Below are 14644 nucleotides of genomic sequence, written 5' to 3'. Positions count from 1 at the left end.
TTGGCAGTCTGCTGAAATTTACCAACCTCTTCTTAGATTTGCATACTTAAGAGTAAAAAATAAAACATGCATGATTACAAAGGAAATTAACTTCCTTAAAAAATAACTATCAGTGGGCACCTAATGGCCCAATTGGTTAAGCATCTAACTCTTGATTTCAGCTGAGGGTCGTGAGATCAAGCCCTGCAAGGGACTCCTCATGCGGAGCATGGAGCCTGCTTGAGATTTTCTCTCTCTCCTTCTGCCCCCAGCCCTAGCAACTCACGGACACTCTCTCTTTAAAAAAAAAATTTTTTTAAATAACTAGCAAAATATTATAATATCATATAGTGATATGTATTTATTTAGGTTTTGGATAAGATACGTTGGAGGTTCTAATGATTACTGTAAGACAAAAATTAGCATAAATTATATTTTTAGATGTATGCACCCACTGTAATGTTTGTTTTGGCGACAAAATTATAGGTGTTATTATCAGTCACTACATTTGTATAAGAAAGGAAGATACATTTCAATTAAAAGTTAGCAAACGTTAATATGTAACTATTTCTTATCTAATTACAAACCCCTTACTTATTATCACAGACAAATAGCTTCACAGACCCCAGACCTAGGCTAGTGTGAGGCCCAGAGATCTTGGGTCTTTGCAGAGTCCCAGGTGATTTTGGTGGGGTAATCTTGTCATCTCAATGGAACCCATGAACTTTTGTGTACTTGTTTCGGTAGAAAACAGAGAACTTGTATAAAGCATCTCTAAAGTCTGGCAGTTTGATTTCAACTAGTATCAAAAGCAAAAATAAAGTGAAATGAAACAGAAAATCAAACTTTTCTTTCTTTCTTTTTTTTAAATTTTTTTTAAAGACTATATTTGACAGACAGATATCACAAGTAGGTGGAGAGGCAGGCAGAGAGAAGGAAGCAGGCTCCCCGCTTAGCAGAGAGTCAGATACAGGGGCTCCATTCGGGGTTTGATCCCAGAGTCTCAATCCCAGGGTCCTGGGATCATGAATTGAGCTGAAGGCAGAGGCTATAACCCACTGAGCCACCCAGGCACCCCTCTTTTCTTTTTTTTTTTTAATTGAAACCAGCTTGAGGACCATCTCTGACTTAATCCATAGGACTCCTTAATTTGTCATTCTGACACCAGTCTATTTTGGCTTCTCTAAAAAAAAAAAACAACAAAAAACTTTCTTGTCCAGTAGCTCAAAATAAATGTAAAGAGCTTAAAGAAATCTCTATAGGAAGGACGTCATTAATAAGGAAAAAAAAAAAAATCTGTTGCTTGTTTCACCAACCACACCCTGGAATTATTGCTTTCTCTGAAAAATACATTCCTGATTTCTCTCACTAAGAATCTGAAAACAAATTATTGGGAATTAAGAGACTCTTTTATATGAAATATCATACTCATATTGATACAATTCAGGGAGAATTCTCACTGTCTTTAATTCTTATTTTGACTTGTACTCTAATGGATATTTTGTAACCCCAGAGAGATTTATGTGGCAAGGAAACTGTTGAGACTATAATCCTACATATAAAGGAGTAAGAAAATATCTTTCATGTATGGCACAACTGTGAATCATCTACCAATAAATTTTCTACAACATATAGCTATTTGGTCTATAATAGTCTGGTACAGACTTTTTTTTTTTAAACTCAAAAACTTTTTTTTACTCAATCCATTACATATAAATCAATATCCTTTATCATTTCCTTAGATCCTGGTTTTTGAGGAGTTTTTTGTTTGTTTGTTTGTTTTATTTAAATTCAACTTAATTAACAAAAAAGTGCAGACAGCCAAATGCAGAAAAATGAAACTGGACTACTTTCTCACACCATGCACAAAATTAAAGTCAAAATAGATGAATGACCTAAATGTGAGACAGGAATCCATCAAAATCCTAGAGGAGAATTTCTTTGACCTCAGCCGCAGCAAATTCTTGCTAGATGCGCCTCCAAAGGCAAGGGAAACAAAGGCAAAAATGAACTACTGGGACTTCAAGATAAAATCTTTTGCACAGCAAAGGAAACAATCAATGAAACTGAAAGGGAACCTACGGAATGGGAGAAGATATTTGCGAATGACATATCAGATAAAGGACTAGAATCCTCAGATCATGTTATTTGTGAGGAATTTTCTATATTCTAAAACAGAACTCATTGAGAACAGGAGAAAACTTTTGCCCTGTGAAATGAATAACAAAAGTTTTCTTGTTCATTTTATTTCCAATCCCTCAACCTGCAAATAATGCTATATATTCTATGAGACCAGGAGCCATTTTGAATAAAATTGATAAGAGCGAATAGAATATCCTCTCTGTCCCTTTCTTTAATTTTCCTTCTTCCTCTTTCCCTTATTCTCATTCTTCCTGATTTTTTGCTTCCTTCCTCCCTCTCCTATGCCCTTTCTTCTTTTCTCATTTCCTTTCATTTTCTTCCTTTCTTTATAACCTTACCTTTTCAAAAAGAAATTGAGGTGAATAACAAAAGGTATATGCAATAATATTAATAGAATAGTAGCTGAAAATAAGGTCTGAGGAAATAAAGAGGCAAATTTATAAGACATATAGGAGCAAAACAATTACTAGTATTTGTGCCTGAGGTTCCTGGCAACCTGTGCAAAAAAGAAAATGTTAAAAATTGTGTCACTTTAATTATGAGATAGGATAAATGCTCCCAGTTCCACAGGAGAGACAGACACTAAATTCTTTTTTTTTTTTTTTTCTTTTAAGATTTTACTTATTTAATTCAAAGAGATTGAGTTCATGAGCAGGAGGAGAACAGAGTGAGAAGGAGAAGCAAACTCCCCACTGAGCGGGGAGCCTGAAGTGGGGTTCAATCCCAGGACCCTGGAATCATGACCTGAGCTGAAGGCAGATGCTTAATTGACTGAGCCTCCCAGGTGCTCCGGAGACACTAAATTCTAAAGGAAATTTTCCATGCATGTCCTTTTACTTTAAAAGTAATGCATTGAACAAATATGCACACTGATGCATCCCAATGTTTATAGCAGCATTATCGACAATAGCCAAATTATGGAAAGAGCCCAAATGTCCAACAACTGATGAATGGATAAAGAAGAGGTAGCATATATATACAATGGAACATTGCCCAGCCATAAAAAAGTGAAATCCTGCTATTTGCAATGACATGGATAGAGCTAGAGAGTACGATGCTAAGCAAAATAAACCAATTAGAGAAAGACAAAAACCATATGATTTCACTTATGTGTGGAATTTAAGGAACACAACAAATGAATGCGGGCCAGGAAAAAGACAGGCAAACCAAGAAGCAGACTCTTAACTATAGAGAACAAACTGAGGGCTGCTGGGAGGGACGAAGGTGGGAGAGATGGGTTAAGTGGGGGATGGGGATTAAGGAGGGCACTTACTGTGATGAGCACTGCGTGTTATATGTAAGTGATGAATCTATGTAAGTGATGAACCTGAAACTAATATTACACTGTATGTTAACTAACTGGAATTTATTTATTTATGATCTTATTTATTTAGTTGACAGAGAGAGAGATCCCAAGTAGGCAGAGTGGCTGGCAAAGGGAGAGGAAGAAGGAGTTTCTCTATGGAGCAGGGATCCTGATGCGGGACTCGATCCCAGGACCCTGAGACCATAATTTAAACCGAAGGCCCACGCCTAAGCACTGAGCCACCCAGGTGCCCCAACTAACTGGAATTTAAATAAAAACTTGGAAAAAAAAAATATATGCACTGAAAAAACCTCATAGTAAATGTAGAGGTGTATGTCATATGCCTCTTATCTAAAAATAAATAAACTCCAACAGCAGTTACGAAAATATAATTCCAAATGAGTCCAAGATATAGTACAGGTATTAAGACCACAGTCTCCAAGATGTTCACCATAAGGATCCTGTTTCTGACAATCTTCCCTAAGTATTATTTCTCTCAGCCACACTTGAGGGAGGAAATGCCAGGAATTTTTTTCCTTCCTATAAGACCACGCCATCTGTGGGATAGCACAGAACAGCTACCAGACTGACCCATTCGTTTCTCTCTTCTTCTTAGTACAGTAGCTTGCGCAAACGAGGAGAACTGATTAGGTGAAAATAATTTTTTTCTATTGGCATTTTTCCCCTTCTGTGTATCATAAGATCTTAGGAGTGGAGGTCAGAAAATCTAAAAATAATTCAGCTTCCCTATTTGCTAAGCTGTGGTAGTGTTGGGGACTGCTAGGTGTGTTGTGATAAATGTGGTCAAGGAATAAAGCAATTTTAGCTGAAACGTGTCCAATACAGCCATGCCGTTTACCCCACTGCCCACATGCCCTGACTGTGAGTAGGGTGTTTTGCCATCCTTTGCTTCAAATCCCTTTCATTCTCCTTTCCCCTGCCTATTCAAACGCCCTCCCCACCTTCTGCCCTGCCAAATCAATCCCTTGATTTCCCACCAGTCTGTAAAAGAAGGTCCATCCTTCTCTAAAACCCTTTTCAGACTAATCCCACCTGGCCCCATTCATGGCTTAAGCCTTGTGGGGTGTGAAATGAGCCGCAGACCTGACTGCAGCATTTGCAACATTTGTTATTATTCTGTTTAGCTTTAGTGTGTCCAACAGCTTAACAGGTCCCTACCTAAGCTCTTGCTTCCGGGAGGAATTCTTATCAGGGCAAATACAGTCTGAGGAGCAAGACAAAAAACTGGAAACCCAAGCAGGCCTGAGAAAAGACACAGATTTAATACTGTACAAGACCCTCCAGGATAGCCTTCTTATGCTCCCTAGAATCCATCTCTGCGTGTGTTTTTATATTCCATATAGGACCTTAAAAATAATGATTGATGGTGGGTTGCATTTATAGGCTTCTTTTCCAACATAGAATAAGGTTTTCCTGAAGCCAGGGGAGCCCTCTGAGGAGGCATAACCTATACAAATGGTAATAAAGGTTTAGAAAGAGGTAGTCCGGAGGCATTAGTGTGTCACAAGGTAATACCATACGGGCATGTTTCTATGTGATACCGTATTTCTACAGATTCCAAACAGCTGGCTAATGTGTGGTAGAGCTATCTAAATCTGCAGAGCTCAAATTTTTAGGCTTTAAAAAATGCAAACTCTCAGCCAGAATCTTGACAGAGTGCCTCTATAAACATTAAAAATGAATTTTGTTGCAAGAAAAGGAAACTGAGGCAGGGAGCGATTCAGTGACACACTTTAACTGCAGAACTTAATATAGCTTATTCTTTTTCAATTCAATTTTTCAGTCATTCTGAGATTTTGTTTTTCAAAAATAAATGGTGATAATAAAAGGTTGCTAACCTTTCATGTTGCCAAGAACATCTGAAATATATTTTATTGTCTCCATCATTTCTTCAAAACAAGAAGTAGTTGATTATAAACTTGTGTTCTATTTACTGTGGCTACAAACTGGAATAAATTGTGTTCAGTCCGGAAAAGGATGTGTTGACTTTGGCAGGACTTTAAATGCAAGTAGTCGGTCCCAAATTAAATTCCAAATTCTAGCCTCTAGCACTGACACCTGGAAATGTTGTATGACCTGATGGCTCTAGACCTCGTTCTTGGGCTACTGACATCAGTATGTACAACACAAAATTAATTTCATGAGTACTTAATAATTTTCTTTCCAAAAGAACGTTTCAGTTATTCTGTTCTGTATTCTATATTCCAAAGAATAAACCTGTAGTATTAACTGCAGTCTGTCTCCTCATGTGGATTTGAGACTTAACATGAGGAAACGTAAAGAAGACAATCTCAGAATACAAACTTCATGTCCTTTTCCTTTCCATGTGCATGTATAATCTTTATTTTTTTTTCCTCTGCCAGATAGTGAGAACATCAAATGGAATAACATTGGACAATTCAAGGGTAGAAGTATTAACATTTACTAAATATTCTTTATCTTTAAAGCTTTGCCTCTAGTCTTTTTTTTTTTCCTCCTAGAATAGGCTTATGTTAAAAATTTACCTGCCAATCCCGTCATAGTATGCCAGTGCTAAGTGTGTAATAAACAGATACTAGATTTTTAAAAATGTATTTATAAATAACATTTCAATATTTTTTCAATTTAATTTTGTCCACATTGTGTTTTGAATTTCTAGAGATATTAATGCAACTTCTCATGACATGTATTAAAAGAGCTAGTGGGACTGCCTGGCTGGCTCAGTCAATAGAGCATACAACTCTTGATCTCAGGGTCATGAGTTAAGTGTAGAACTTACTCATTTAAAAAAAAGCGGGGGGCGGGGAACCTGGGTGCCTCAGTTGGGTAAGCGGGTAAGCTGCTGCCTTCTGCTAGCTCAGGGGGGTCTCTGTTTCTCCCTCTCCCTTCCCCCACTCCCTCTTTCAAATACAATTAAAAAAAAGGTGGGGGAGAGAGATAATCAAGGGATAGAATATAAAACATGTAGAGATAATGGAAAAGTGTTAAACTCTCTCTGCCTGCCTCTCTGCCTACTTGTGATCTCTGTCTGTCAAATAAATAAATAAAACCTTAATTTTTTTTTTTTTTTTTTTTTTTTTTTTTACTCATTTATTTGAGAAAGAGTGCAGGTATGACCAGCAGTGGGATAGCAGAGCGGAAGGAGCAGGGGGAGAAAAAAGGAGGAGGGGCAGAGGCAGAGGGAGAGAGAGAATCTCAAGCATTTTCCCTGCTGAGTGTGGAGCCCGACAGGGAGATCATGACCTGAGCTAAAACCCAGAGACTGAAGCTTAACCAACTGAGCCACCCAGGCACCCCTCTGAGATATATTTTTAATTAATTACCCTTGCTGTCCCCCTATGTCACTGTGAATTTTGTCAAATGACCAAACTAAAACAATTTAGTATTGAGTTTGATGACCTTTATTCAAGGGAAAACAATCTACCCATCAGAGGAGCGCCTCACAAGTCTCAGAGTAGCCTTTCTGAATGATTTCTGGCAATGGGGAGGGTTTTTGTTTTGTTTTGTTTTGTTTTGTTTTTAAGGAGAAAAATGATTTTTATTATTGTTCCTTACTTGTTTCAAGGGGGAGTTTTACAGACTGTTAGAAAAGGCGACGGGGCCTGATTGGCTAGGAGGTCGGGCATTTCCTTATAAGTTTAGCAGGTCCTATTTTCCAGGGTAAAGTAAGCTAGCCAAAGCTGGGTTGGAATATTGTCTATTAAGATTCCTTGACAAAGTGAGGCCTTTCCTGTGTGGGCTGACAGGTTTAGATCTGTGAAGTGGGCTGGGCTATTGCTGTGGTCTCCATTTTGTGGGCCCTGACATATGAATTCACTTTATCAGTGCCTTAAACCAAATTGCCTATCAAATAACTCCAAGTCATGTTGGAAGCCAAAAAGCAGACCCCTGAATGAGTGAAAAATAAACATTATATTTGGCTTTGACAGGGGTTGCTAGACTTGGCAACCATCAAAATCACCCTGAATGTGTTAACAGACAGATGGCTGGGCCCCGGCCCCAGGATTTTTGATGTGGGGGTGAGGGTGGTGGGGAGGGTGTCTGGAGTGCAGCTGGGCAATTTGCATTTCTAATATATTCTCTGGAGGCTCATGCTGCTTGCCTGAAGAACATACTGTGGAAATCCTTGAGTCAGGAACATAGAAAACTACCTAGAAGAATATCCAACATGGTTAGGAATTCAGCAGAATAATGATACTGAGATTTTTAAATTTATTTATTTATTTGGTATATTGAGAATATTGTTGCAGGAGTTTTCTGCCTTTAGTGCCCATTGTTCTTGGTCACACCACTTAGAAGAATGGAGAGGTAGACCAGACCAAGAGTGGTGGCAGGCAGCAAAGCAGAGTCTGTTGAGCAATAATATAAAGCTTTGGGGGGCAGAGGGTTGCCCTGACCCAGAGCATTCCTGGTTTCTACACTCTCCACTGCTTTTTGGGTTTTATGACTATTTTGTGTTCTGAACTATCACAAATATATTTTAGATAAATACTTAAATAAGATGATGCTTCTGCTTACCTGGAGGGAATGCCTTAATCTTTAAAAATTAACTGAACAGCACTCATTCTTCCTTTGGCAAATTCATTTCAGTTGTGATTAAATGAATAGTCAATGATTTGTGTGCTAGATTTACTTTTATCTGTTTATAAAGTTAAAATGCAAGGTGCTGAATTCCGGGGCATTAAATATAGGCTCCATTGTTCCAGTTCTGTGTTCAGTGGATAAAAGTTATCAGACAAACCCTTCCAGTGTTTTTAGGATATTGTCTCATCTGAAAGAGACTGGAAATACTCTCAACTTAGTTCTTTTCTTCTTATTGATCATAATAGCTATAAATGTACCTTGGAAATTCCCTATACACAGATGGAAAAGGGTCAGTGTTGGGTATAGTGTGGGGAAGATACTGGAGCTTCTTTTGAATAGGCAATGGGTAGACCCTTTCTGTTATTGCAAAAGATAAAATATCATCTCCCTGCTAAACAGTAGAAGTTTGCAGCAATCAGGATGTTTCCAACCTAAAAGCATAGTTTTATATGTGAGGATTAAAATCTGAAATAAATGAAAGATAGGAAACAAGATCAGGAACTGAGACGCTAAAAGTTTCCAGCTAAGCCTAGGGAAGAGAGTCAGGATAACAGAGAAAAATCTTTAATTATGGTTCACAGTTGAGAGCATGGGTGTAACATGTTTTCAGGGATAAGAAGGATCAGTAACTTAATAATGTCTTTTGTCACATGGAGATTGTCTGTTTCTCCATCCCATCCTGGCCCTTGTGTTGACCCTTGGAGGTCCAGGCTACTTAATCTCTTTTTAGAGTAATCCCAAAGCTTCTGGCTTTACATTAGGGCTAGTTAGACCTTGAATTGAATGAAATATCAAGAACAAAGAAACATTTGGAAAAGCAAACACTGAAGATATTCTTTGTCTAGCTTGTTCTTAGGCTACATGCATTTTTTAAAAGATGATTACACTCGACAGGAAAAAGGTTTAATAAATTTTGGTGCAGAAATTCTGTGAGGTTGTCATTAAAATTGATCATTATGGAAATTATTGAATAACACAGAAGAGTCAAATGAAAAAATAAGATACCCAAGTAATATATATGCACTGATTTTAACGTTGTTAAGTAATATATGTGTACAAACAACCAGAGATTTACACAAAAATTAAAATTACATTTCATGTCATTATGGACAATTCAACTGATTTGTACCATCTCTTAGATAGCAAAACATTTGAAGTTTTATATTAAAATGTTAGTCTTTTTGTATGGAATCCCATAATTTTTTTCAATGTCTACAACATTAAAGAACTAGAAATGTATGTCTTGGGTCTTTGTTTGTGCTTTTGTTTTGTCTCTACGTGTCTTCCCTAGGAGTGGAAACTCATCAGTGGCAGTCTTCTCTACTGGAAGTGGACCATTTGTAAAATTAAGCACAGCACCTAATGGCAGCTTACTACTAACACCAAGGTAAGTCCCAAAATCTGGTCTTGGACTAATCGTACATGGGCTGGAAAGAAGATGGATTTTGAAACTTGTCAGATTTTAATGTCACCACATACTAGCCATATAAGCTTGAAAGTTATTTATATATTTATTTTATTATTCAGGTAATCTCAAATAGTACCTGATTGATCATATCCAGTAACACTGACTAACCCTCATGTATATTGTAATACAGTCAAACGAAATATTGCATATATATAATTGGGCAGCTCACTGACAGAGAGTCAATAAATTTTACTTCTATGTCTTTTCTATCCTTACCTTCAGATTCATAAACAAGTAAACCCCCAAAGAAAATAATTGTGAGAGTTGAGATAAGTAAATCCACTGTTGGTCTGACTAAAGAGGGTGACACAAATTAACTATCAACAGAAGAGAAGAGAAAGGAGGGAAAAGTCATAGTATTTAGCAAATAATACATAAACATAAAGTGAAGGAGACCAGGCTTCTAGTTGTGCCTGCATATTCTCTTTTGCTCTTTAAAATTAGGTTCATTTTTATAGCGTCTACTAATGTTTAAAAAGAACATTAAAAAGAACAATTCTTCCTGTATTCAAGATAGGTTTTAACTTACATTATGTCATTTCTCCTGTTTGGCCATTAATGATATTTTTTGCTGAAATGGGCTTTTGAATTTTACAGTTCTATTAAAGGCCAGCTGTGGTGGCAGGGGGGCTGAGGGGAGACAAAAACTTCAAGAAGCCACCGTGACTACTGACAAAGATTTAAGACGTCATTGCTGGTGCATTAGCTTGCAGTTCTTTGAAAAACATACTTAATGTGAAAATGAAATTATGTAATTATTCAACTATTCATGAAAAGTTATCATATCTGTGAACTCAACCAGTAAAATGAATTGATAAAGGAGTATTTTTAGTGCCAAGGACTTTGCAATTGAATGTTTCATATGAATGTTTGCTGGGCCTTGACTGATATTATTAGTCTCATAGGGGGTGAAGCAGAGCATTTTCAAGTGAGAAAGCAGATTTCTAGATTTCCTTCTATAAGCATGTCTAAACTTCCATTAACATTATAGATCTTGAACAGTTTGCACACTGAAAATTTATTTGTACCTCGTAGACATTTAAGAATAAGAAAATAGAACAAAAGAAAAATATTTTTTTAATATTATCTCAGTTATGCACATGTTTCAGAGCAGAAGTTCATTATGCCATGCTTATCAACAAAATGCCAGTATCACTGATGTCCCTATTGTCTGTATGCTTATGTTACTCAAAAGAGTTCTATGACTGAGTATTGCTCTACTCTAAGGCAGAGGGAACAGAAGCATGCTGTCCGTAAGTGACTTGGACAAGTTTTCAAAGCCTGGGCAACCCCACATCCCTCTGCTTTTCCATTCTACCTCACAATCTTCTAAATTCCCCAACGTAACAGCTCAGGTTAAATAGCACTTCTGGAAAGGAGAAAGAAAGAAAGAAAGAAAGAAAGAAAGAAAGAAAGAAAGAAAGAAAGAAAGAAAGAAAGAAAGAGAGAGAGAAAGAAAGAGAGAGAAGAAAGAGAGAGAAGAAAGAAAGGAGCATAGCCTTTTCAAAAACAAAAAAAGGCCATGTTGATAGTTCGTTTTGTCAATACTGTGGCTATAAACCCATCCATTTATATCACAATAGTGCCCCACAGGGCTGAGAGAAAGACACAGGATCGTGGCATTGTCTTTCTTCATGTCCAGAGGGCTAAGTTAGCTCAGATTCCAGGGCCAAAGGCCAGGACCGGAATTCTATTTCCGTCCAAACTCTCTAAATACCTGGACAAAGTGTGGATTCACTGCTCTTTCTGACCAGAGACTAAGCAATTTACTTCTCTACACTGAGACAACGCATTTGTGTTTGTGCATGAGAAGTCCGACTACCTGAAATGCGTGGAGAATGAATGCGAAGCTCAGTTCTGTTTTCCTGTTAACTTAATAGTTACTTTAATTTTAAAAGTTTATTGAACTTTTTATTTATTATTTATTAAACTTTTAAACTATGCTTGCTAAGAACAATTTCATCAGTTTTGCACACACCACAGAGTATTAGGCATCATTTACTGTCTAAGAACGCTGAGCCGTTTGAATATGGACTTTCATTGATGAGTAGTATCGATATAGAAGGAGTTTGGATGAACTTGAAAGTATGCTGGAAAGCCTCCTTTTCTCCCAGCTGTGAGTTTTAACAGAAGGGGAGTCTATTGAGGCTTCTTCTTTAGGGAATTATGAATATATAATGATAAACCCGTATCTAGGTAGATATACATGCATCACATTGCTTATTAATAAAACATAAATATATTTTCTTACATTTCAATTGAAATTACTTCTATTTTAAAGGGTCTGTCAATTGGACAATATGAATGCAAGTGTTTTCACGTAAACTTGTCATGTATGTTCCAGAAACACTGAATTGTTTTGATAGTACTTGATCTCATATGGATTTGGGGTCTTGTTTCATATTTTTTGTTTTGTTTTTCCCTAAAATCTCAAACACCTAATAATATGCACAACAGATGCAGTTAAATTTTAAAATAGAAATCATTACAATTACGAGTTTGCCTCCATGTGACCAGTATCTGCTCTAGCCACCTCAGGAAGTGTGGGCAAATACTTTAATTCCTTGTATTCTACTGATCTCTAGTGGTCAGAGAGTAGAACACATTTTTAAACTGTTGTCCTTTGTTTAAAATAGAATTCTTAGCTCTGAAAAAGAGTTGGTATCCCAATATTTGAACAGGTAGTGAGTTTTTAAATTATGTACGCCTACACTTTGTATTTTCCTGTTTATATGTTTATTTCCCTTGAAGGCAGGACCAGGGATCGATTCTTGAGTTTTCTGAGTGGAGTACACAGCGTCACACACGGTGCAGGGCCCTGAATTCTTGTCTGATTAGCCATACTGAGACATATTCTGTATTATACAATGATGCTATCTGAGGTTGGTCCAAGCAAGCTAATAATAACTATCACCTATTGAATGTTCCTTGGGCATATGGCACAATAATAACTCCAATGCAAACATTTCTTTTACTTCTCACAAATTCCAGTAAAGTAAGTAGTATTGCCCCCATTTTATGGATGATAAAACTGAGTCTCAGGGACACTGAACAACTTATCCAAAAATGACTTGAAATGTAAATGGTAGAGATAAGGGTTCAAATTCAGTTCTACTGGATCTTAAACTCCAGGACGATTTTCCTGCTGTGCCTATCAGCCTCCCCACGTTTCATTTACAATACTGACATTTGAAGGTTAATTCTACTAAAAAATATATATATATATTGTACACTATGTTCTGTTTTAAGATGCCAGGTGCACAATTTCTGAAATATAATTGCTCTTCTATTACAGTGAACAGTGTTTCCAGGATTCATTGATCCTGTTACAGTGTAACGGTAAATGTAAGTCACCATTTTGTCATGTTTTCTTTCCTTTCAGCCTTCCCTTTAAAATTCTGAATAACCCGAAGTTGTTTTGTAGTGATGCACTCCGTTTTCATGATCCGGGGACATCCACCTCCACCCAAATAAAATAGATGCTCTTTCTTCAATTATTTTAATAGTATGTGGAAACAAACTGGCGGCCCAAGAAGTCAACCCGAAGATTGTTGGAGGACATAACGCCAAAGAAGGAGCCTGGCCCTGGGTGGTTGCCCTTTACTATAATGGCCAACTGCTTTGTGGTGCTTCTCTCCTCAGCAACGACTGGCTAGTGTCTGCGGCCCACTGTGTGTATGGGTGAGTGTGACGTCACAGTGTCCCTCCCAAGTGAGAGGACGGCAGCAGACACCGTGCGTCCTGTTCACGCCGCCTCACGAAATCTTCCTCTTGGGGAAATGTTCCTGCTCTTTTTGACTCCATAGAGTATCAGTCATTTTCCCATTAATATCATACATAAAAAGTGAGAAAGTTAAATGAAAAATCATTCCTCATGAGATACTTGCATCGAGTATAGTGTTTCCTACATACATAAAAATTGAAATTCTTACCTACACAAAGTGAGCATTTTTATAGGTGTAAAATTCATATTTAACATATAAGTTGCACTGGTTATATTAATCAGGCCAATATTTAGTGTCAGAAATTGTCTGTATCAAAAAAGCATGTTTAAGTAGCCCTCAAGTTATAAATAAACTGTGCTCCAGAAGTTCATGTGTGAGGACTTTATTACTAACTAGGATAGAAATGCTTCCTTCTCAAGTCAGATCTACTTAGATGCTACCCATAAGCAAAATTTAGAATATCAGACCATATCTGACTATTTTTTCATTAAATAATAAGACAAAAACACATGCTGAATTCTAGGATCTATCTTCTCCTTCTAGAAGCAGACATACCCTAAGCAGTGACACAGGAGAAAATAGAGCGGGTGAGGGACAGGGAGAAAAGGCTAGGGGGGAATAAATATTCTTGGGCCCAAGAACATGTCGATTTTCTGCTTTTGCCTAAAAGAAGGCACCTTTCTAGGTAATCCCATCCTAACACTTCTAAATCGGGCCAGAAAAAAAAGGAGCTTCCTCACAGAAGATTCGTAAGCCCTGACCTAGAGCAGTTTCCTACCCTAAGAAGCATCCAGAGAATGATCTGAGCTATAAGGATTAGAATGAACCTTTCCGTGGCTGGTTCGTGGCACCCAGAATCTCTGAGGAAAGACCCACGCATGCTCAGGAATGGAAGACATATCTGTAGTTTATCCGATCCAAAAGTTAACTCCCTACCAACACAGACATTGAAAGTTTTTGGTTGAGTGGGGACCAATTGTCAGATGCAGAAGGTTGACCGTTGTCTGGGAGGTGGGGATGAGGGGCAGAAGGAATGAGCATTGAAGCATGGATCCCATCGCGCCAGAGTGAGGGCAGACCCAAAGTCAGAACCTGAAGAATCTGAAATGAGAACCCATAGCCAGATCCCAGCCATCACCTGGACTCCACAAGGGCTACCCATGATACTGCCTGTCCAAACCCAAATCTCTCTGAATCTAGGCATCATACCCTCTATCTGGGTGAGTAAACTACAGCCTCTCCCGTACTTAAACTGCTTCTTGGTGACTTTCCTACCTCTTGATAATTACTCTTTGATCTGTCTTCAACCACACCACAACCAATGTCTATCGCAGTCAATTTTCTCATCCCCTGCTAAACATGACTTAATTTCGCCTATTCATGCTCTATGTCTTGGTATGTCACTGGTGGTTAACTTAAACCCCATTTTACAAGTAAAAG

General features: G+C 37.7%; 1 protein-coding gene across 1 annotated transcript in view; it reads left to right on the top strand.

The window, feature by feature from the left end:
* TMPRSS15 (transmembrane serine protease 15) overlaps positions 1 to 14644 on the top strand; it is a 116640-nt gene that overhangs the window by 80801 nt on the left and 21195 nt on the right. The window contains exons 20-22 of the mRNA XM_032345507.1: positions 9303 to 9398; positions 12775 to 12824; positions 12986 to 13160. Of these exons, the coding sequence (XP_032201398.1) occupies positions 9303 to 9398; positions 12775 to 12824; positions 12986 to 13160 (321 nt within the window). The remainder of the gene's footprint in view (positions 1 to 9302; positions 9399 to 12774; positions 12825 to 12985; positions 13161 to 14644) is intronic.

Source organism: Mustela erminea, chromosome 1, assembly GCF_009829155.1.
Source record: "Mustela erminea isolate mMusErm1 chromosome 1, mMusErm1.Pri, whole genome shotgun sequence".
Taxonomy (NCBI): Eukaryota; Metazoa; Chordata; class Mammalia; order Carnivora; family Mustelidae; genus Mustela; species Mustela erminea.
The sequence above is the reverse complement of the archived record's forward strand: the minus strand, read 5'-3'. Positions and strand labels throughout refer to the sequence as shown.